We start from the raw sequence: 21,409 nt of genomic DNA, 5'->3' as shown, positions 1-21,409 counted from the left end.
GTTGTCAGCAGTAGAGTTGGCTCTGGGAGGTGCTGTACAGGTGGTACTCACAAAGACACACTGACACTTGGTGGGGTGGCCGAAACATGCCTATATGGCAGTTTTGGAGGTTGTAAGGGTGGTGGAGAGATCACTGGAGATGGATGGCACAGGTGATGGTGCGTGATCTGCAGTGGGCAGGCAAGGAGCTTTGATGGCGAGGATACCACCAGCAGAGAAGTGGGGGGTTAGAGCGGTGGTATTGACATCGTGTGTGTCCTAACTGTTTTTGTGAAGAGATGGATGATAGAGCCTTCCACAGTCCGGTAGTGTAGCTGCTTCCCCGTGACCAGGAGTTTGTTGTCAGTCAGCTTGATGTCATCATCAAACATATGATGGTTACTGATAGCATGCAGGAAATGTAACATTGATACCATATCAAAAATCATTCACATTGTATTTCAGCAGATAAGTATGGCTGAACAGAGAAAGGGCAAGAAGATGGATAGTGATGGAGGGGGCAGGTTGATAAAGCAGGCAATGCTATTCAATACAACATGCCAGTTGTACAGGCCAGCTGACACATCAGGGGCTCAATGAAATTCTTGCCCCAGATGTGTAGTGTGTCCTGCAAAATAATCAGTAAGGCAGGTCAGTACTACTCCAACACAACTCATCTTTCAAATAGGACAGGCTACATGAGATTGGGGCTGGAAAGTAGTATAGGAAGTTTATTACGGAAGCTAAGTGGATGGCAGAATTTATGGTAGTGTTGACATTACTTTTTAAAAAGTCATGTGCTACTTGTATTAAATATTGATAGATATAGTCCTGTGTAACATTCTGTTGAAGGTATAACTTTTGGTTTGGGCACATAATTCTGGACATGAAGTTTTTTTCTCTTTCGGGGAGGAGAAAAAGGGGGGGGGGTTGGGGCACAGGAAGGTATGAGATATTACACACTCAGTTTTGATTAACTACAGTCTATTCATCCCTGATTTTCTTTGCTTAGCCTTCCTTTTGTTTGCTCTGTGAACATCAGTTATATATAATTATGTAATCTTCCTTTACTTCAGTTCTTATATAAATTTTGTTTGACAGAATGTCGAAGCATCATACTTTGGCCACACTGCCCTGTCAACAGCTACATTTTACACTGAGTGAATGGATTCAAAACAACAAGTTACTGAACAAATCAGCGGATTATCACCATGATTTAGCTGAAAGAATACTGTCTGAAGGATCAAGGGCTAGAGAGGTGACAGCACACACAACCAAAGCCAACAAGGTAATCAGAAATATTTATTTGTGTTTAACGATATGTGTGGCTTTTTTAACCAAATGTAACATGCAAAATTAAAATTTCAGTACAGTTTTAAAGAGAAGGAAAACATTTGCAGAGAAAGTTTTTGAATTTCCATCAGTCATACCAAAGTTTGCATAAATGAAGTTACGACATAATTGTTAAATCTATCAGGAGCTCTATAAGCTTTGGTTCACTTTCTCAAGTGACATTTTTGTTTTCATTTATGATTGCTTGGAGCCCGTTTGATACCATTTTCTTTTATTTGTTTATTTACAGATTCACTGTCTATGCTTTTGCACTCAGAATCACTAAAGTGTTCACTTCGTGAATCAGAATCTTTAGATCAATACACCTGATATCCTCTTCCACAATATCAAAATGTCTGGCAATTTTGACTTTGTTATTAATCAATACACTGTATTCAGCTTTGCTGTAGTCTAGTAAAATTGCAAAGTATGCTTTATGATCCCATTTTGACTTTGTCAGTTCTTCTGGCACACTCCTGCCACCGTTGGATAAGCAGCTGCCGGCAGCAAGTCATATACTCTTAGCTGACTTATTTGTTACATAGTTTAATTCTTAATTTCTTTGCATGTTTTTGGGTACTTGCATTGTTTAATTCATAAATTTCGGGTGTATTATAGTATTTGAGAGTTGTAGCATCTCGCTTTAGTACCCGAATAGTGTAAATTTGCGTAGTCGTCTGTCTTCTGCTTTTGTTTTGAATGGCCAGTGTCGGTTGGTCACAGCCAGTATGCTCCCTGCTGCCGTTGGATGAGCAGCTGCCAGCAGCAAGTCTTATACTCTTAGCTGACTTATTTGTTACATAGTTTAATTCTTAATTTCTTTGTATGTTTTTGGGTACTTGCTTTGTTTAATTCATAAATTTCGGGCGTATTATAGTATTTGAGAGTTGTAGCATCGCGTTTTATTACCTGAATAGTGTAAAATTGCATAGTCTCCTTCCGCTGCTGAGCAGTGTGTCAGCAGTGTGCAAGTAGCAGCATTACTGCATTTACTAGCAATCTTGTATTTTAATAACCGTTTAAATTTTGTGTCGAACAGTTTGTGCTCTCTGTAGATTAGTTCAGGTATTCTTTGCACAACAGTTTTTAGAATGGATAAGGACTGCAACTGCTGTGTTCGGATGTGGGCTGAGTTGGAATCCCTTCGCTCCCAGCTTCAGGCAGTGTTGGCTTCAGTCACACAGCTTGAGGCTGTTGCCAATGGGCATCACTATGGGGGTCCGGATGGGGGTTTGTCGGGGACGGCCAGCTCGTTCCACGCATCCCATGATCGGACTACAGCTGTGGCTGCCCAGGATAATGCCCACATTGAGGCTGACCCCTCACCTGTGGTAGAGTGGGAGGTCATCTCGAGGTGTGGCAGGGGGCGAAAGACATTCCGGAGGACTGAACGGAAGGACTCTCCAGTTTGTCTGACAAACTGGTTTCAGGCTCTGTCTCTGGCTGATACTGAACTTCGGCTGGACATGGCTGCTTGTCCTGTTCCAGAGGTTGCCCCTCAGTCTGCAAGATCCAGGCGGTCGCAGAGGGTGGGCTTACTGGTAGTTGGGAGCTCCAAAATCAGCGCGTAATGGGGCCCCTTAGGGATATGGCAGCAAGAGAGGGGAAGAAAACCAATGTGCACTCCGTGTGCATACCAGGGGGAGCCATTCCAGATGTGGAAAGGATCCTTCTGGATGCCATGAAGGGTACAGGATGCACCCATCTGCAGGTGGTCACTCATGTTGGCACCAATGATGTGTGTCGCTATGGATCGGAGGAAATCCTCTCTGGCTTCCAGCGGCTATCTGATTTGGTGAAGACTGCCAGTCTCGCTAGTGGGATGAAAGTAGAGCTCACGATCTGCAGCATCATTGACAGGACTGACTGCGGACCTTTGGTACAGAGTCAAGTGGAGGGTCTGAATCAGAGGCTGAGATGGTTCTGCGACCGTGTGGGCTTCAGATTCCTTGACTTGCACCATAGGGTGGTGGGGTATCGGGTTCCGCTGGATAGGTCAGGAGTCCACTACACGCAGCAGGCGGCTACACGGGTAGCAGGGGTTGTGTGGCATGGACTGGACGATTTTTTAGGTTAGATGGCCTCGGGTAAGTACAGAAAGGGCAACAGCCTCAAAGGGTGTGGGGCAAAGTCAGGACATGCAGGGACCAAGCAGTAATCGATATTGTAATTGTAAACTGTCAAAGCTGCATTGGTAAAGTACCAGAACTTCAAGCACTGATAGAAAGCACCGAAACTGAAATCGTTATAGATACGGAAAGCTGGCTGAAGCCAGAGACAAATTCTGCCGAAATTTTTACAAAGGCACAGACGGTGTTTAGAAAGGATAGATTGCATGCAACCGGTGGTGGCGTGTTTGTCGCTGTTAGTAGTAGTTTAGCCTGTAGCGAAGTAGAAGTGGATAGTTCCTGTGAATTATTATGGGTGGAGGTTACACTCAACAACCGAGCTAGGTTAATAATTGGCTCCTTTTACCGACCTCCTGACTCAGCAGCATTAATGGCAGAACAACTGAGAGAAAATCTGGAATACATTTCACATAAATTTTCTCAGCATGTTATAGTCTTAGGTGGAGATTTCAATTTACCAGATATAGACTGGGACACTCAGATGTTTAGGAAGGGTGGTAGGGACAGAGCATCAAGTGACATTATACTGAGTGCACTATCCGAAAATTACCTCGAGCAATTAAACAGAGAACCGACTCGTGGAGATAACATCTTGGACCTACTGATAACAAACAGACCCAAACATTTGACTCTGTAAGCACAGAACAGGGAATCAATGATCATAAGGCCGTTGCAGCATTCCTGAATATGGAAGTAAATAGGAATATAAAAAAAGGGAGGAAGGTTTATCTGTTTAGCAAGAGTATTAGGAGGCAGATTTCAGACTACCTAACAGATCAAAACGAAAATTTCTGTTCCGACACTGACAATGTTGAGTGTTTATGGAAAAAGTTCAAGGCAATCGTAAAATGCGTTTTAGAAAGGTATGTGCTGAGTAAAACTGTGATGGACAGGAAAAACCCACCGTGGTTCAACAACAAAGTTAGGAAACTACTGTGTAAGCAAAGACAGCTTCACTGCAAGTTTAAACACAGCCAAAACCTCTCAGACAAACAGAAGCTAAATGATGTCAAAGTTAGCGTAAGGAGGGCTACGCGTGAGGCGTTCAGTGAATTCGAAAGTAAAATTCTATGTACTGACTTGACAGAAAATCCTAGGAAGTTCTGGTCTTACGTTAAATAAGTAAGAGGCTCGAAACAGCATATCCAGACACTCCGGGATGATGATGGCATTGAAACAGAGGATGACATGCGTAAAGCTGAAATACTAAACACCTTTTTCCAAAGCTGTTTCACGGAGGAAGACCGCACTGCAGTTCCTTCTCTAAATCCTCGCACAAACGAAAAAATGACTGACATTGAAATACGTGTACAAGGAATAGAAAAGCAACTGGAATCACTCAACAGAGGAAAGTCCACTGGACCTGACAGGGAACCAATTCGATTCTACACAGAGTACGTGAAAGAACTTGCTCCCCTTCTAACAGCCATGTACCGCAAGTCTCTAGAGGAATGGAAGGTTCCAAATGATTGGAAAAGAGCACAGGTAGTCCCAGTCTTCAAGAAGGATCGTCGAGCAGATACGCAAAACTATAGACCTATATATCTGACGTCGATCTGTTGTAGAATTTTAGAACATGTTTTTTGCTCGCATATCATGTCGTTTCTGGAAACCCAGAATCTACTCTGTAAGAATCAACATGGAGTCTGGAAACAGTGACCGTGTGAGACCCAACTCGCTTTATTTGTTCATGAGACCCAGAAAATATTAGATACAGGCTCCCAGGTAGATGCTATTTTCCTTGACTTCCGGAAGGCATTCGATACAGTTCCGCACTGTTGCCTGATAAACAAAGTAAGAGCCTACGGAATATCAGACCAGCTGTGTGGCTGGATTGAAGAGTTTTTAGCAAACAGAACACAGCATGTTGTTCTCAATGGAGAGACGTCTACAGACATTAAAGTAACCTCTGGCGTGCCACAGGGGAGTGTTATGGGACCATTGCTTTTCACAATATATATAAATGATCTGGTAGATAGTGTTGGAAGTTCCATGCGGCTTTTTGTGGATGATGCTGTAGTATACAGAGAAGTTGCAGCATTAGAAAATTGTAGCGAAATGCAGGAAGATCTACAGTGGATAGGCACTTGGTGCAGGGAGTGGCAACTGACCCTTAACATAGACAAATGTAACGTATTGCAAATACATAGAAAGAAGGATCCTTTATTGTATGATTATATGATAGCGGAACAGACACTGGTAGCAGTTTCTTCTGTAAAATATCTGGGAGTATGCATGGGGAACGATTTGAAGTGGAATGATCATATAAAATTAATTGTTGTTAAGGCGGATACCAGGTTGAGATTCATTGGGAGAGTCCTTAGAAAATGTAGTCCATCAACAAAGGAGGTGGCTTACAAAACACTCGTTCGACCTATGCTTGAGTATTGCTCATCAGTGTGGGATCTGTACCAGATTGGGTTGACAGAGGAGATAGAGAAGATCCAAAGAAGAGCGGTGCGTTTCATCACAGGGTTATTTGGTAACCGTGATAGCGTTACGGAGATGTTTAGCAAACTCCAGTGGCAGACTCTGGAAGAGAGGCGCTCTGCATCGCGGTGTAGCTTGCTGTCCAGGTTTCGAGCGGGTGTGTTTCTGGATGAGGTATCGAATATATTGCTTCCCCCTACTTATACCTCCCAAGGAGATCATGAATGTAAAATTAGAGAGATTCAAGCATGCACGGAGGCTTTCCGGCAGTCATTCTTCCCGCGAACCATATGCGACTGGAACAGAAAAGGGAGGTAATGACAGTGGCACGTAAAGCGCCCTCCGCCACACACTGTTGGGTGGCTTGCAGAGTATAAATGTAGATGTAGATGTACTTCCATACAACTTTAAATGTTTAACATTAAGTTTCTTCCCAAAAAATATCTTGTAATGAGTTTTCCTTTCAATAGTATTAGCTAAAATTCTGTTTTGAGGTATGTAGCTATGCGAACTACTTTAGATCAGAATATTCTGTCTACTTTTGCTTCAGCTAACAGAGATCCTGACATATCCATAATTAACCTGTTATGTCTTTCAGCTGCACCATGTAATTCATGTACATAGGTAGGACAGACATTTAAAATGATGCCTTTCCTACCTTATAAATTGATAAAAATCTAAATTTAAATATTGTTTCCCATTGACAAACCTCAATAATTTTTTAATTGTTTTACAAGTTAAATTTTCTGTTTTATTAACAAATTCCACAAAACAGCCATAAACTTGATTTTTTGATTTGATACCATAGACATTATCTGCTTCAATATAATCATCAATAAAAGTAAGAAAATATCAATCCCCATGCAAACCATGACTTGAGTGTGGCCCATTCAAATCAGTCTGAATAATTTCTGATGTTTTTTTTGCTTTGCTTCTATTATTTTCACAAGATAAATTGTGCACTTTATTTTCAGTGCAGACTTTACACCTCATAAATTCTAATTTTAAATTTATTGGCAATCCATCTGCTAACAATTGTTTACACAGTTTATACAGTGTTGTTGTTGTGGTCTACAGCAAATCATTAAAATTTGCATGTCCAAGGCTACAACACCATTTTATCTTTACTGACATACTATCTATACTGCTAATACTATTTATGTTATTTCCTTATAAATTATACCTGTCACTTTGTACAGCCTATCCTCTTTTTAAGCAGTCACAAGTACATAAGTTATCATCTTTATCAAAAACTTTTGAGATACTGCCTACAGTACAACTTGATGTTTTTCTGTTGCTTTAGCACAGCCAAACAAATTTCTGTCTACATCATTAACATAAAATATATTTTTCATTTCACTTGGAATCCTGTCACCACAAAATGGAAAAAAAACCATTATGGGCGTGGGAGGTCTGTGCAGTTTGCCCATAGGATCAGCGGCATGTCATGTAATCATCGTCGGCTGGATAAATTTGTGGTAGATTATCGGCCTGTGTGGTATGGGGTTCACTGTATGTGTGATGTCTGGCTCGAATTTGATGCCCTTCGTTGTCAGTGTGGGTGGTGTAGCAGTCAGGTTGTAATTTTGATATCCATCTTGTGGTCATAGTGCTGTTGATGTGTCTGTTGTGGCATCCTGGTAGCTGTTGATGTTCGGTTGTGGTAAAATGGTCATGTCGTGCATTCGTACCAGCATGCAGCAGGCATCAGCATATCCTGGTGCGAGCTGGGGTGTGGGAAGTGATGAGGCTGGCGGGGCTGTGACATCACACCCGAGGTTTACCATGGTATGCGGCACGGCTGCCATGATGTCACCCACGTGACGTATGAGAGCAAAAGTGATTTGCAGAAATATGGCATTCTGTTCAAAATCACTGTTAACTGGCACTATCTGTCTCTGAGACTACCAAATACACTGACCTGCATATTTGTTTGTTGTCACAGATTGTTCGGCATCTGTTATGTCACTGTTGTTGGTGTCTATAATAAGCTGTCAATGCCTGACATCTCAGTAATGGTAGAGTCACTCAGTTGATAGGGAGACTTGGGAGTAGCATTAGTACTAGCTGAATGTATATCATCTGGAATACTGCATTCGAGAATGGTGGGGGCGGCAGGGTAGCGGCATTGTTCATAACCGCCAATTGTCGCTGTCCCTTTGTTATGTAGTCTGATGAGGTTAGTGGCCACATAAGCACATATGACACTATTTTCAGTGTTTGCTAAAGGCACTGTGGTTGATGAGAGTTCAGTACCATAGTCCTTATGAGTGCTCTGATGTGACAACGGTTGCATTGTTGTGCATGTATTAAACACAGAAGTATTGCAATTTCTGTCTCGTAGCAGTGAAAAGTCGTTAGACAAACACTTGCAACACTTGCTATCATTGACTGTAGCTGGCTGACCATCAGTGTGGGTAGGATCTATGTTGGCGAGGTGTTGGATTCTTAAGTCGGGTGGAGGTGGAGCAACATGTCATATGATAATGTCATGGCGTGGGTGTCAGAAAACTTGGGATCACTGAAGTAGGTTTTGGGTAACAAACATGATATTCATGATGTGTAGTGACTGTCAACATTACTGATTCACATACACAATATTTATTTATACACATTATACGGACAGATACAACTTAAACACTTGGCGTCTCAGTATACACTGCCCCAGGTCCAGAGATACTGTTTTTTGCAGTGATATTCCTGGGGATGGAAATCCATAGAGCTTGTGTCCCCATACAACTGAAAAAAAAAGAGAGAGAATATTTTTACTAGCCTTTATATGAAACATTTGGAAATCTACATTAATAGTAACATTCATCAAAAAATCATAAATATTATATAAATTTTCTTAACATAAAGTAGGTACATTATATTGTGATAGGAAATATAGGATGTTGGGACTTTGTTAATAAAACAAGTCACACTTATGAGACTGTTGGGTTGGCAACAACCTTGTTTTTGGCAAACATCTATTTTTATCGAAAATTTGTGCCTGTGTTTTGGTCACTTATGGTTCTCATTGCTTCAGTTACATTATAGTAAACTCATAAGAAGAAAAAAATAACAATTACATCTAAACAATGAATAACTCAACTGAAAACTAATGAAATTTAATGAAAGTATTAACTTTATTGTTTTAGATTTATAATAAGGAAAATAACAATAATATCTGTAAAATGAAGGAATCAGCTATAAAGTTATGACATATAAGAAAATATTTAACTTGGTTATTTTAGACTTGTATTCATAAATTCTAGTACTGTATATAAGCAGTCCTTTGCAAGTAATGTTTTTACTTTATCTCTGAATTCCTTTCTATTCATATTTAAGCTTTCAGGTAGCTTGTTGTGTAGAAGAACTCCCATGAACTTTACACCACCATGTTCTTTATATAGTCATTGACTGCTTATAGATAAATAATTTTAATTATGAGTCTGATGATGGTGGAGGTCTTTACTTTTTTTAAAAAAATATGTAAATTATCATGTATAAAACATACTCTTTGATCAGTATAAATATAAGGCACTGGCAGGCTACTGAACTCATGAAATACTGTAGATGTGTAATGGTGGAGGAATGAACCACTTGTCTCATTATCTTAATTATACCCTTCTGCATAATAAATATAACTCTCTGGGAGACACACCAAAACGGTTGCAATATATGAGTATTGAATGCAAAAGTGCAAAGTATGCACATTTTAGTGTTTTGATGTCACAGACTTTGCTCAGGGCATTAGATTTGTAGAAAAAATTGTGCAGACTATTTTTTATGTACATCAAACCTTATAATGACATCTTTCAATGCTCCAAGGAATTTAGTAGTTACCTCTTGATTAATCTACACCTACATAATAGGTGCATCTGCATAATAGGTACATTTTCAGATCTGATATCTGTTCATGATATAATTATGACTGATGGGTGATAATTAATATACACAGTTTTTCTCTTGACCAGTAACAGTTTTGCTGTGTTAAATACATTTAACTCCTTGGACTTTCTATCAGAAATCATGTTAGGGAGTTCATTAGCACAGTAATTCAAATATACTGTATTGGTGTTATAAGAACACATCGCTCACAGATCTTTTAAAATGCTTTGGTGCATATCATTGATAAATATAATAAACAAAAGTGAACAAACTGTGAAACCTTGTGGAATGCCTCATTTTATAACTTACAACTATGAATGTGTGCTTCCAAATGTGTTTGAGCTGATTTCAACTTTTTGTACTCTGAGAGTTATCATCTAAACCAATCATTACATTTTCCCCTAATTCCATATTGTAGTAGTTTATCCATAAGTAATTCATGACTGACAAGTTGTTGTTGTTGTTGTGGTCTTCAGTCCAGAGACTGGTTTGATGCAGCTCTCCGTTCTACTCTATCCTGTGCAAGCTTCTTCATCTCCCAGTACCTACTGCAACCTACATCCTTCTGAATCTGTATAGTGTACTCATCCCTTGGTCTCCCTCTATGATTTTTACCCTCCAATACTAAATTGGTGATCCCGAGATGCCTCAGAAAATGCCCTACCAACCAATCCCTTCTTCTAGTCAAGTTGTGCCAGAAATTTCTCTTCTCCCCAATTCTGTTCAATACCTCCTCATTAGTTATATGATCTACCCATCTAATCTTCAGCATTCTTCTGCAGCACCACATTTTGAAAGCTTCTATTCTCTTCTTGTCCAAACTATTTATTGTCCATGTTTCACTTCCATACATGGCTACACTCCATACAAATACTTTCAGAAATGACTTCCTGACATTAAAATCTAAACTCTATGTTAACAAAATTCTCTTCTTCAGAAACGCTTTCCTTGCCATTGCCGGTCTACATTTTATATCCTCTCTACTTCAACCATCATCAGTTATTTTGCTCCCCAAATAGCAAAACTCCTTTATTACTTTAAGTGTCTCATTTCCTAATCTAATTCTGGCAGCATCACCTGATTTATTTAGACTACATTCCATTATCATCATTTTGCTTTTGTTGATGTTCATCTAATATCCTCCTATCCATTCTGTTCAGCTGCTCTTCCAGGCCCTTTGCTGTCTCTGACAGAATTACAATGTCATTGGCGAACCTCAAAGTTTTTATTTCTTCTCCATGGATTTTAATACCTACTTTGTATTTTTCTTTTGTTTCCTTTACTGCTTGCTCAATATACAGATTGAATAACATCGGGGATAGGCTACAACCCTGTCTCACGCCCTTCCCAACCACTGCTTCCCTTTCATGCCCCTCGACCCTTATAACTGCCATCTGGTTTCTGTACAAATTGTAAGTAGCCTTTAACTCCCTGTATTTTACCCCTGCCACCTTCAGAAATTGAAAGAGAGTATTCCAGTCAACATTGTCAAAAGTCTACAAATACTAGAAATGTAGGTTTGCCTTTCCTTAATCTATTTTGTAAGATAAGTCGTAGGGTCAGTATTGCCTCATGTGTTCCAACATTTCTGTGGAATCCAAATTGATCTTCCCCAAGGTCGGCTTCTACCAGTTTTTCCATTTGTCTGTAAAGAATTCGTGTTAGTATTTTGCAACTGTGGCATATTAAATTGATAGTTCGGTAATTTTCACATCTGTCAACACCTGCTTTCTTTGGGATTAGAATTATTATATTCTTCTTGAGGTCTGAGGGTATTTCACCTGTCTCATACATCTTGCTCACTAAATGGTAGAGTTTTGTTAGGCCTGGCTCTCCCAAGGCTGTCATTAGTTCGAATGGGATGTTGTCTACTCCCAGGGCCTTGTTTCAACTTAGATCTTCCAGTGCTCTGTCAAACTCTTCACACACTATCATATCTCCCATTTCATCTTCATCTATATTCTCATCCATTTCTATAATATTGTCCTCAAGAACATCGCCCTTGTATAGACCCTCTATATACTCCTTCCACCTTTCTGCTTTCCCTTCTTTGCTTAGTACTGGATTTCCATCTGTGCTCTTGATATTCCTGCAAGTCATCCTCTTTTCTCCAAAGGTCTATTTAATTTTCCTGTAGGCAGTATCTATCTTACCGTTAGTGATATATGCCTCTACATCCTTACATTTGTCCTCTAGCCATCCCTGGTTAGCCATTTTGCACTTCCTGTCAATCTCATTTTTGAGACATTTGTATTCCTTTTTGCCTGCTTCATTTACTGCATTTTTGTATTTTCTCCTTTCATCAATTAAATTCAATATCTCTTCTGTTACCCAAGGATTTCTATTAGCCCTCATCGTTTTACCTACTTGATCCTCTGCTGCCTTCACTACTTCATCCCTCAAAGCTACCCATTCTTCATCTACTATATTTCTTTCCCCCATTCCTGTCAATTGTTCCCTTATGCTCTCCCTGAAACTCTGTACAACCTCTGGTTTAGTCAGTTTATCCAGGTCCCTTCTCCTTAAATTCCCACGTTTTTGTAGTTTCTTCAGTTTTAATCTACAGTTCATAACCAATAGATTGTGGTCAGAGTCTACATCTGCCCCTGGAAATGTATTACAATTTAAAACCTGGTTCCTGAATCTATGTCTTACTATTGTATAATCTATCTGATACCTTCCAGTATCTCCAGGCTTCTTCCATGTATTCAACCTTCTTTTATGATTCTTGAACTAAGTGTTAGCTATGGTTAAGTTATGCTCTGTGAAAAATTCTACCAGGCGGCTTCGTCTTTCATTCCTTACTCCGATTCCATATTCACCTACTACGTTTTCTTCTCTTCCTTTTCCTACTGTCGAGTTCCAATCACCCATGACTATTAAATTTTCGCCTGCCTTCACTATCTGAATAATTTCTTTTATCTCATCATACATTTCATCAATCTCTTCGTCATCTGCAGAGCTAGTTGAAGATTGAAGGCCTTTGTGAGATCAAGTAATATTCCTGTTGTATGCTGTCTGTCACTGAGTGCATTGTAAACTTTGTTTAGAAATGAATGAGACCCCATTTATTGATCTCCCTCTTCAAAAACAAAACTGATGAGGGCTCAATAAACAGCTACTTTCCAGGAACTTAATAACATTGTCACTCACTGCATCCCCAAGAAACTCTGATATGCTTGACAGGATCAAGATGGGTTTGTAGTTATTAATATCACTCCTTTCACTTTATTTAAAAGAGAGGAACCACTCGTGCTACCTTGAAAATTTTAGAGAATCAGCCCAACAGAAAGAAGAAGTTTATTGTATCTGACATGGGATTTGAGAAGGTAATCAGATATGCCATCAAAAGCTTATGAGTGTCTTTAGCTCATGTTTTGTAATACTGCAGATTTAACCTGGTTTGTGAAATGTTTGCAGGCTAAAGGGAACAGACCAGTACTTACCATTGTATCTATCAATGAAATAAGCAGTGGTGTAACTGTTTATTTTTATACATCCTCCATTAAAGATGTTGCCTGCGTTATATTTCTTTGAAATTACAGGCAATTTGAGACATGACAGCTACAAAATGATTTAAGCAAAACAAAAAATTTAACTTCAGAATATTTATTACAAAATTTTAGCACCATGTGACAGGTTTGACATCATAAAATCTTTTACAAGACATGCAATTGTATGCCTATCACCTTGATTCTTTTATAACTTTACAATAATTAATGTTGAACATATACATTGTTGTTTTAGCACATTTCATAAATTATAATTAAGGTTTTATAAGTCTGGGTAGCTGATTAATAATTACAGGTTTGTTTTCATTAGAACTTTCGTGTGTGACAACAATTTAACAGAAATAAATCCCTTAATTCACTTAAATATGTGCCACATTCAGTGGCAATGAACAAATTTCTTATTACTATTGAGGAAAAGAAAACATTCATAGAAATTAATAGTGAGAAAAAATGAAAGGTATGATATTGAGAGTTAGTTCTTTAGGTATTACGCAATGCCCCCACTGTACAGTGACATTGTATCAGATTATTAATTGGTTGCTATCCATTACCAGTGTTGGGGGGGGGGGGGGGGTTAAAGCACTTTATTTCTCGGTCTTTTGGAAACACTTATGTCAAGTGGAGATGTCAAATTTACCTTATTATATCTACATATTCTAATACAAATAATTAAAACGAAGACAAGCTATAAAAAAAGGGTAAAAATATCAAGTACTGCATATATACAACAGCCCTTGGTTTAGTTAAGTCTCTTTCATTATTGCGCCTATGTGCATGGCAAGTAGTTGGTGGCTTGGCACTGGGACTTTAATGGTTGTGTCCTTGTCAAATACTTTTAACTCGTGCTTGTCCATTTCACACGGAGTGAAACAGCGAAGTCATTGTGTGTTTCACCGTGGATTCCTCCACAAATATTTGTTCAGTTCTTGGAAACAGTGTGCGTGCTTTTGGTAATTTCAATGCTGTGACATAAGACCTACAATGTTACGGCCTGTGACCTACTGTTTACCTGGCGTAATGCGCTTATTCAGTGGGAGGAAATCAATCGATCAGCATCCATGATAAGGTAAGTTCCTTATAAAACACTTCTCCACTTATTCAGAGTTGAGTGTAGGCTAGTAAAAATTTTTGTAGGTTTGCACGCACATACGAAGCATCAGCACACTTCACTTTTGAAAACAAATATCACATTTACACAGGTTCCTTGCTGAATTGCCATCCGACTCTATTAATCCCTTATTTTGCATAAAGTGTCTGCTTTCATATGCTGTTACTCTTTCAACAAACTGTTATTTACATAGTTACAATTTTAATACATTCACAAATTGCATATTATTGCTGACATTCCACTTCATAAACAGTCATATAATTTTAGTTTGTAAATAATAGATTCATTTACATTCATATTGTAGTATAACTATGCATAACCTCAGTTACATTGATCATCCTTATGTACATATATACACCTGTATGTTTGAGCATCACAAATCTTTGCATAAGAAACATTATACATAATTCCTTTCACATTAATCATGGGAACTTGTCATTTATTTACGGAGCAGGTGGGAAAATATTGGCATCTACTTCAAATACTCTATGCACTGCTTGCCTAACTATGCTTAGCATTGCTTCTAGAAATGAAGGAAGGAATCTGTTTGACTATAGGCCCAGTGGATTATTAAAGAAAGGATGTATAACTGATATATCATGTTACAAGAAGACTCTCAGCCAGCACTGTTCATGGTAGATTCTTGTTATGTTTCTACTACATGAAATAGATATCGTTTACTTCAGATGACATGTGACTCAAGTACTCATGACGTGTTTAATGTCCATAAATGTTGTTGTTATTCAACATGTAGAAACAATAATCCTGTTTATAATGATAATGTACATATACATATTATGAAGAGGAAAATGGGTGTTGGGAGCTTCTGAAGTAATGACTGTGCCCTGTATGTATGTCGGCCCATTACTTGTTTGGTAGCATGAAACCTAGATCATTACGATGTCACTTACCAGACTGCTACTGTGTGTACTTTGAATTGTTCATTCATATCACTTATATGTATAATATTTCTTACAGCTAAATTTTACTTACTTGAGGTGCAGCCCATTGAATTTGTATGGTACCATGCCACTCTTGAAGCTTATCATCTCTTCTTTCATGCTGTGTTGGTGCACCGGTGGCTGGAAAGAAAAAAACTTAAAACTAACTTACAACTAAATGTGTAGTAGCTCAGTTGCTATTGATTCAGTCATTCTTTTACATCAGTATGCAGCTGTTTTATTCACTTCATCTGCCCAGTACACCACCAGCTTCACTTACCTTTACCCTGTAAAGAAAAGTATCTACAAAATTCTAAAAGCATGAGGTACTTGTGCTCCTGATCCCTGTAACCTGCTGTAATCTTAGCTGTCATCATTCATATCCTTAAATGTATATTACGTGTCTTGTAGTTCACTTTCTGTAAACACCTGTACATATCTGTATATAGTTGTTGTTGTTGTTGTTGTTGTGGTCTTCAGTCCTGAGACTGGTTTGATGCAGCTCTCCATGCTACTCTATCCTGTGCAAGCTTCTTCATCTCCCAGTACCTACTGCAACCTACATCCTTCCGAATCTGCTTAGTGTATTCATCTCTTGGTCTCCCTCTACGATTTTTACCCTCCACGCTGCCCTCCAATACTAAATTGGTGATCCCTTGATGCCTCAGAACATGTCCTACCAACCGATCCCTTCTTCTGGTCAAGTTGTGCCACAAACTTCTCTTCTCCCCAATCCTATTCAATACTTCCTCATTAGTTATGTGATCTACCCATCTAATCTTCAGCATTCTTCTGTAGCACCACATTTCGAAAGCTTCTATTCTCTTCTTGTCCAAACTATTTACCGTCCATGTTTCACTTCCATACATGGCTACACTCCATACGAATACTTTCAGAAATGACTTCCTGACACTTAAATCAATACTGGATGTTAACAAATTTCTCTTCTTCAGAAATGCTTTCCTTGCCATTGCCAGCCTACATTTTATATCCTCTCTACTTCGACCATCATCAGTTATTTTGCTACCCAAATAGCAAAACTCCTTTACTACTTTAAGTGCCTCATTTCCTAATCTAATTCCCTCAGCATCACCCGACTTAATTAGACTACATTCCATTATCCTTGTTTTGCTTTTGTTGATGTTCATCTTATATCCTCCTTTCAAGACACTGTCCATTCCATTCAACTGCTCTTCCAAGTCCTTTGCTGTCTCTGACAGAATTACAATGTCATCGGCGAACCTCAAAGTTTTTATTTCTTCTCCATGAATTTTAATACCTACTCCGAATTTTTCTTTTGTTTCCTTTACTGCTTGCTCAATATACAGATTGAACAACATCGGGGAGAGGCTACAACCCTGTCTTACTCCCTTCCCAACCACTGCTTCCCTTTCATGTCCCTCGACTCTTATAACTGCCATCTGGTTTCTGTACAAATTGTAAATAGCCTTTCGCTCCCTGTATTTTACCCCTGCCACCTTTAGAATTTGAAAGAGAGTATTCCAGTCAACATTGTCAAAAGCTTTCTCTAAGTCTACAAATGCTAGAAACGTAGGTTTGCCTTTCCTTAATCTTTCTTCTAAGATAAGTCGTAAGGTCAGTATTGCCTCACGTGTTCCAGTGTTTCTACGGAATCCAAACTGATCTTCCCCGAGGTTGGCTTCTACTAGTTTTTCCATTCGTCTGTAAAGAATTCGTGTTAGTATTTTGCAGCTGTGACTTATTAAGCTGATAGTTCGGTAATTTTCACATCTGTCAACACCTGCTTTCTTTGGGATTGGAATTATTATATTCTTCTTGAAGTCTGAGGGTATTTCGCCTGTTTCATACATCTTGCTCACCAGATGGTAGAGTTTTGTCAGGACTGGCTCTCCCACGGCCGTCAGTAGTTCCAATGGAATATTGTCTACTCCGGGGGCCTTGTTTCGACTCAGGTCTTTCAGTGCTCTGTCAAACTCTTCACGCAGTATCATATCTCCCATTTCATCTTCATCTACATCCTCTTCCATTTCCATAATATTGTCCTGAAGTACATCGCCCTTGTATAGACCCTCTATATACTCCTTCCACCTTTCTGCTTTCCCTTCTTTGCTTAGAACTGGGTTTCCATCTGAGCTCTTGATATTCATACAAGTCGTTCTCTTATCTCCAAAGGTCTCTTTAATTTTCCTGTAGGCAGTATCTATCTTACCCCTAGTGAGATAGGCCTCTACATCCTTACATTTGTCCTCTAGCCATCCCTGCTTAGCCATTTTGCACTTCCTGTCGATCTCATTTTTGAGACGTTTGTATTCCTTTTTGCCTGTTTCACTTACTGCATTTTTATATTTTCTCCTTTCATCAATTAAATTCAATATTTCTTCTGTTACCCAAGGATTTCTACTAGCCCTCGTCTTTTTACCTACTTGATTCTCTGCTGCCTTCACTACTTCATCCCTCAAAGCTACCCATTCTTCTTCTACTGTATTTATTTCCCCCATTCCTGTCAATTGCTCCCTTATGCTCTCCCTGAATCTCTGTACAACCTCTGGTTCTTTTAGTTTATCCAGGTCCCATCTCCTTAAATTCCCACCTTTTTGCAGTTTCTTCAGTTTTAATCTACAGGTCATAACCAATAGATTGTGGTCAGAGTCCACGTCTGCCCCTGGAAATGTCTTACAATTTAAAACCTGGTTCCTAAATCTCTGTCTTACCATTATATAATCTATCTGATACCTTTTAGTATCTCCAGGGTTCTTCCATGTATACAACCTTCTTTCATGATTCTTAAACCAAGTGTTAGTTATGATTATGTTGTGCTCTGTGCAAAATTCTACCAGGCGGCTTCCTCTTTCATTTCTGTCCCCCAATCCATATTCACCTACTATGTTTCCTTCTCTCCCTTTTCCTACACTCGAATTCCAGTCACCCATGACTATTAAATTTTCGTCCCCCTTCACAATCTGAATAATTTCTTTTATTTCATCATACATTTCTTCAATTTCTTCGTCATCTGCAGAGCTAGTCGGCATATAAACTTGTACTACTGTAGTAGGTGTGGGCTTCGTATCTATCTTGGCCACAATAATGCGTTCACTATGCTGTTTGTAGTAGCTTACCCGCATTCCTATTTTCCTATTCATTATTAAACCTACTCCTGCATTACCCCTATTTGATTTTGTGTTTATAACCCTGTAGTCACCTGACCAGAAGTCTTGTTCCTCCTGCCACCGAACTTCACTAATTCCCACTATATCCAACTTCAACCTATCCATTTCCCTTTTTAAATTTTCTAACCTTCCTGCCCGATTAAGAGATCTGACATTCCACGCTCCGATCCGTAGAACGCCAGTTTTCTTTCGCCTGATAACGACATCCTCTTGAGTAGTCCCCGCCCGGAGATCCGAATGGGGGACTATTTTACCTCCGGAATATTTTACCCAAGAGGACGCCATCATCATGTAATCATACAGTAAAGCTGCATGCCCTCGGGAAAAATTACGGCTGTAGTTTCCCCTTGCTTTCAGCCGTTCGCAGTACCAGCACAGCAAGGCCGTTTTGGTTATTGTTACAAGGCCAGATCAGTCAATCATCCAGACTGTTGCCCTTGCAACTACTGAAAAGGCTGCTGCCCCTCTTCAGGAACCACACGTTTGTCTGGCCTCTCAACAGATACCCCTCCATTGTGGTTGCACCTACGGTACGGCTATCTGTATCGCTGAGGCACGCAAGCCTCCCCACCAACGGCAAGGTCCATGGTTCATGGGGGGGCTGTATATAGTAGGTTAACATTATTATTTTATATATATTAGATGTAGTCCACCTTAAGTTTATAGTTATAATATAGTTATTCCTTCTTTCTTCCTATATGTATATAATTCTTATAAATATATGAGTGGGCGAGTTGCGTTTAATTGCATTAGCTGGTGATTGTTTATTATGGCAGCTATCTAATAATTAAATCTCCTGCGGCCATGTTTACATGCACATGCATACAAGCTGTTGCTTTCACCTTGTCTGTTGACATAGCTCACCATTGTGATTACACCACAGTGTGTGTCACAACTCTGCTCTGCTTCGCTGCTCCTTGCGTTGAGTGAAGTACTGTATTGTTTAATAGCCCTCTCAATTTCACTTAACTATTACTTTGTATATCAAAATACAAGTAAAACCTCTTATATCTAAACATGTTTCCTTAACACTAGTTTTCTAAAGAAAACAGAAATTAAATTACTGTTACATACACCATGTACAGCCATTTTTAGTAAAAATATTTGTGTCAAAAATGTTTATTTCACAAATGCCTTTAAGTCCTTGTGGAGGTAGAGATCTTTGTCTTGAGCAGTCTTCTCGTAAATCAGTCTAAAAGCTCCAGGATATGGAATTTTGGAAATTATACATGGTCCTATATAAAGTAAGAGCCACTTCTTGTTTAAATTTACTGTTTTTGTTGACTTAGAAAGGGTTCATAACAGAACTCGTTGGCCTTCACTAAACTGTGTAAAATGCTTCAGTTTCCAATCATAGATTTTCTTCCTATATTCAGCCCTGTTTTCCAGTGTGATTACTGGTTGTTTAATTATCTCCTCCAATGATATTTTTCACCACTGGTATTTTTGGTGGGGGTGACTCCCATTTGCCCTTTTGTCTGGTGTAAAACATTAATTCATTTGGTGTGAAACCAGGAAGAATTTGCAAGATTGTTAATGACCTGCATGAAAGGTGTGCATACTCTCCCCATTTTGTGTGTGTGTGCGGTGTGAATGTTCTTATAAACTGATTAACTTCCTTGAATATTCATTCTATGGACAATGCCTCAGGGCAGAATGTTGATACTAAGATGTGTTTTATATCCTGTGGTGTCATAAATTGCTTCCATTTCTGTCCTATAAAATATGAGGCATTATCACTAAGTATTACTCACTCAGCTTGTGGCCCCATGTCTGGGTGTTCCCTTGTAGGTCTGCACCCAGGGAGGTTTGCTGGTGGTGTTTTGGAGGCTCCTCCCCCTGCCCTCAAAGTCAGTACATTCTATCAGTACATTTCTATCTTCTCCTTAATCCAGGTAATGGCTGGTTCCCGAGCTTGGTTATGGGAATAGCTGCTGTCATGATTCAGTTCAGGGTTGCTTACTCTGATCTCTATAGCTTCTTTGATGATACAGTCCCAATATTTCAAAGTCTGTGTTAGGACCTTGGTCTTGTCATAATCCATGTCATGAAGTTCCGGCAGGCAATGCTCAGCAATTGCAGACTTATTAGGTTGTTGCAATCTTGTGTGCTGTTGGTGTTCACAGCATCGGACTTCGATGGTGGGAACTGTCTGACCTATGTATTCCTTACTGGTATTTTGTAAACCCCTGATTTATGTAAACCAAGGTCATCCTTAACACTACCAAGAAGTGCTCTGGTTTTAGTTGGAGGGCAGAAGATGGTTTTGACTTGATATTTGCATAAAATGCATCCAACTTTTCCCAATAAGGCCCCACAAAATGGAATGAATGCCATGGCCGTGTTTTTCTAAGGTTCTTCATTAGTTTCTGCCGGTTGTGCTGCGATTGTCAGACATAGAGCATCCCAGATTTGCCTTTCCTTACAACCGTTCCTCAGGAACACGAACTTCAGATGGGCTAATTCTTGTTGGAGACTCTCCTTACCAGAGAGGGCATGAACTCTGTGTACAAGAGTTTTTAGCATGCCTTTCTTCTGAGCAGGGTGGTGGCAGCTATCTGCATGTAGGTATAAGTCGGTGTGAGTTTTCTTTCTATACACACTGTGCCCCAACCTGCCACCATCTTGTCTTTTGATGAGAACGTCCAAGAAGAGGAGCTCCCATCTGATTCTACCTCCAAGGTGAACTTGATATTCTCACATCTTGAGTTGATATGTGCGAGAAATTCCATCAGCTTGTCTCTTCCATGTGGCCAAATAACAAATGTGTCATCCACATATCTGAAGAAATAGGTAGGTTTTAGATGTGCTGACTCCAAGGCTTCTTCCTCAAAATGTTCCATGTACACGTTAGCGATGATGGGAGAGAGGGGACTCCCCATAGTAACACCTTCGGTCTGCTTGTAGCAGTCACCATCAAATAGAAAATATACTGATGTCAGAACATATCTGAACA

General features: G+C 39.4%; 1 protein-coding gene and 1 long non-coding RNA gene across 2 annotated transcripts in view; one reads left to right on the top strand and one right to left on the bottom strand.

The window, feature by feature from the left end:
• Positions 1-453: 453 nt before the first annotated feature.
• The window catches only part of LOC124594788 (tektin-1), a 121,503-nt gene continuing 100,547 nt past the window's right edge, over positions 454-21,409 (top strand). The window contains exons 1-2 of the mRNA XM_047133208.1: positions 454-503; positions 1,081-1,267. Of these exons, the coding sequence (XP_046989164.1) occupies positions 454-503; positions 1,081-1,267 (237 nt within the window). The remainder of the gene's footprint in view (positions 504-1,080; positions 1,268-21,409) is intronic.
• LOC124613803 lies at positions 8,456-15,448 on the bottom strand. Its single transcript, XR_006979641.1, has 2 exons — positions 15,357-15,448; positions 8,456-8,609 (listed from the first exon to the last, which is right to left on the bottom strand). It is a non-coding gene; the product is annotated as an uncharacterized LOC124613803 (long non-coding RNA).

The sequence above is a fragment of the Schistocerca americana genome, chromosome 1, assembly GCF_021461395.2.
Source record: "Schistocerca americana isolate TAMUIC-IGC-003095 chromosome 1, iqSchAmer2.1, whole genome shotgun sequence".
Classification (NCBI taxonomy): Eukaryota; Metazoa; Arthropoda; class Insecta; order Orthoptera; family Acrididae; genus Schistocerca; species Schistocerca americana.
The sequence above is the reverse complement of the archived record's forward strand: the minus strand, read 5'-3'. Positions and strand labels throughout refer to the sequence as shown.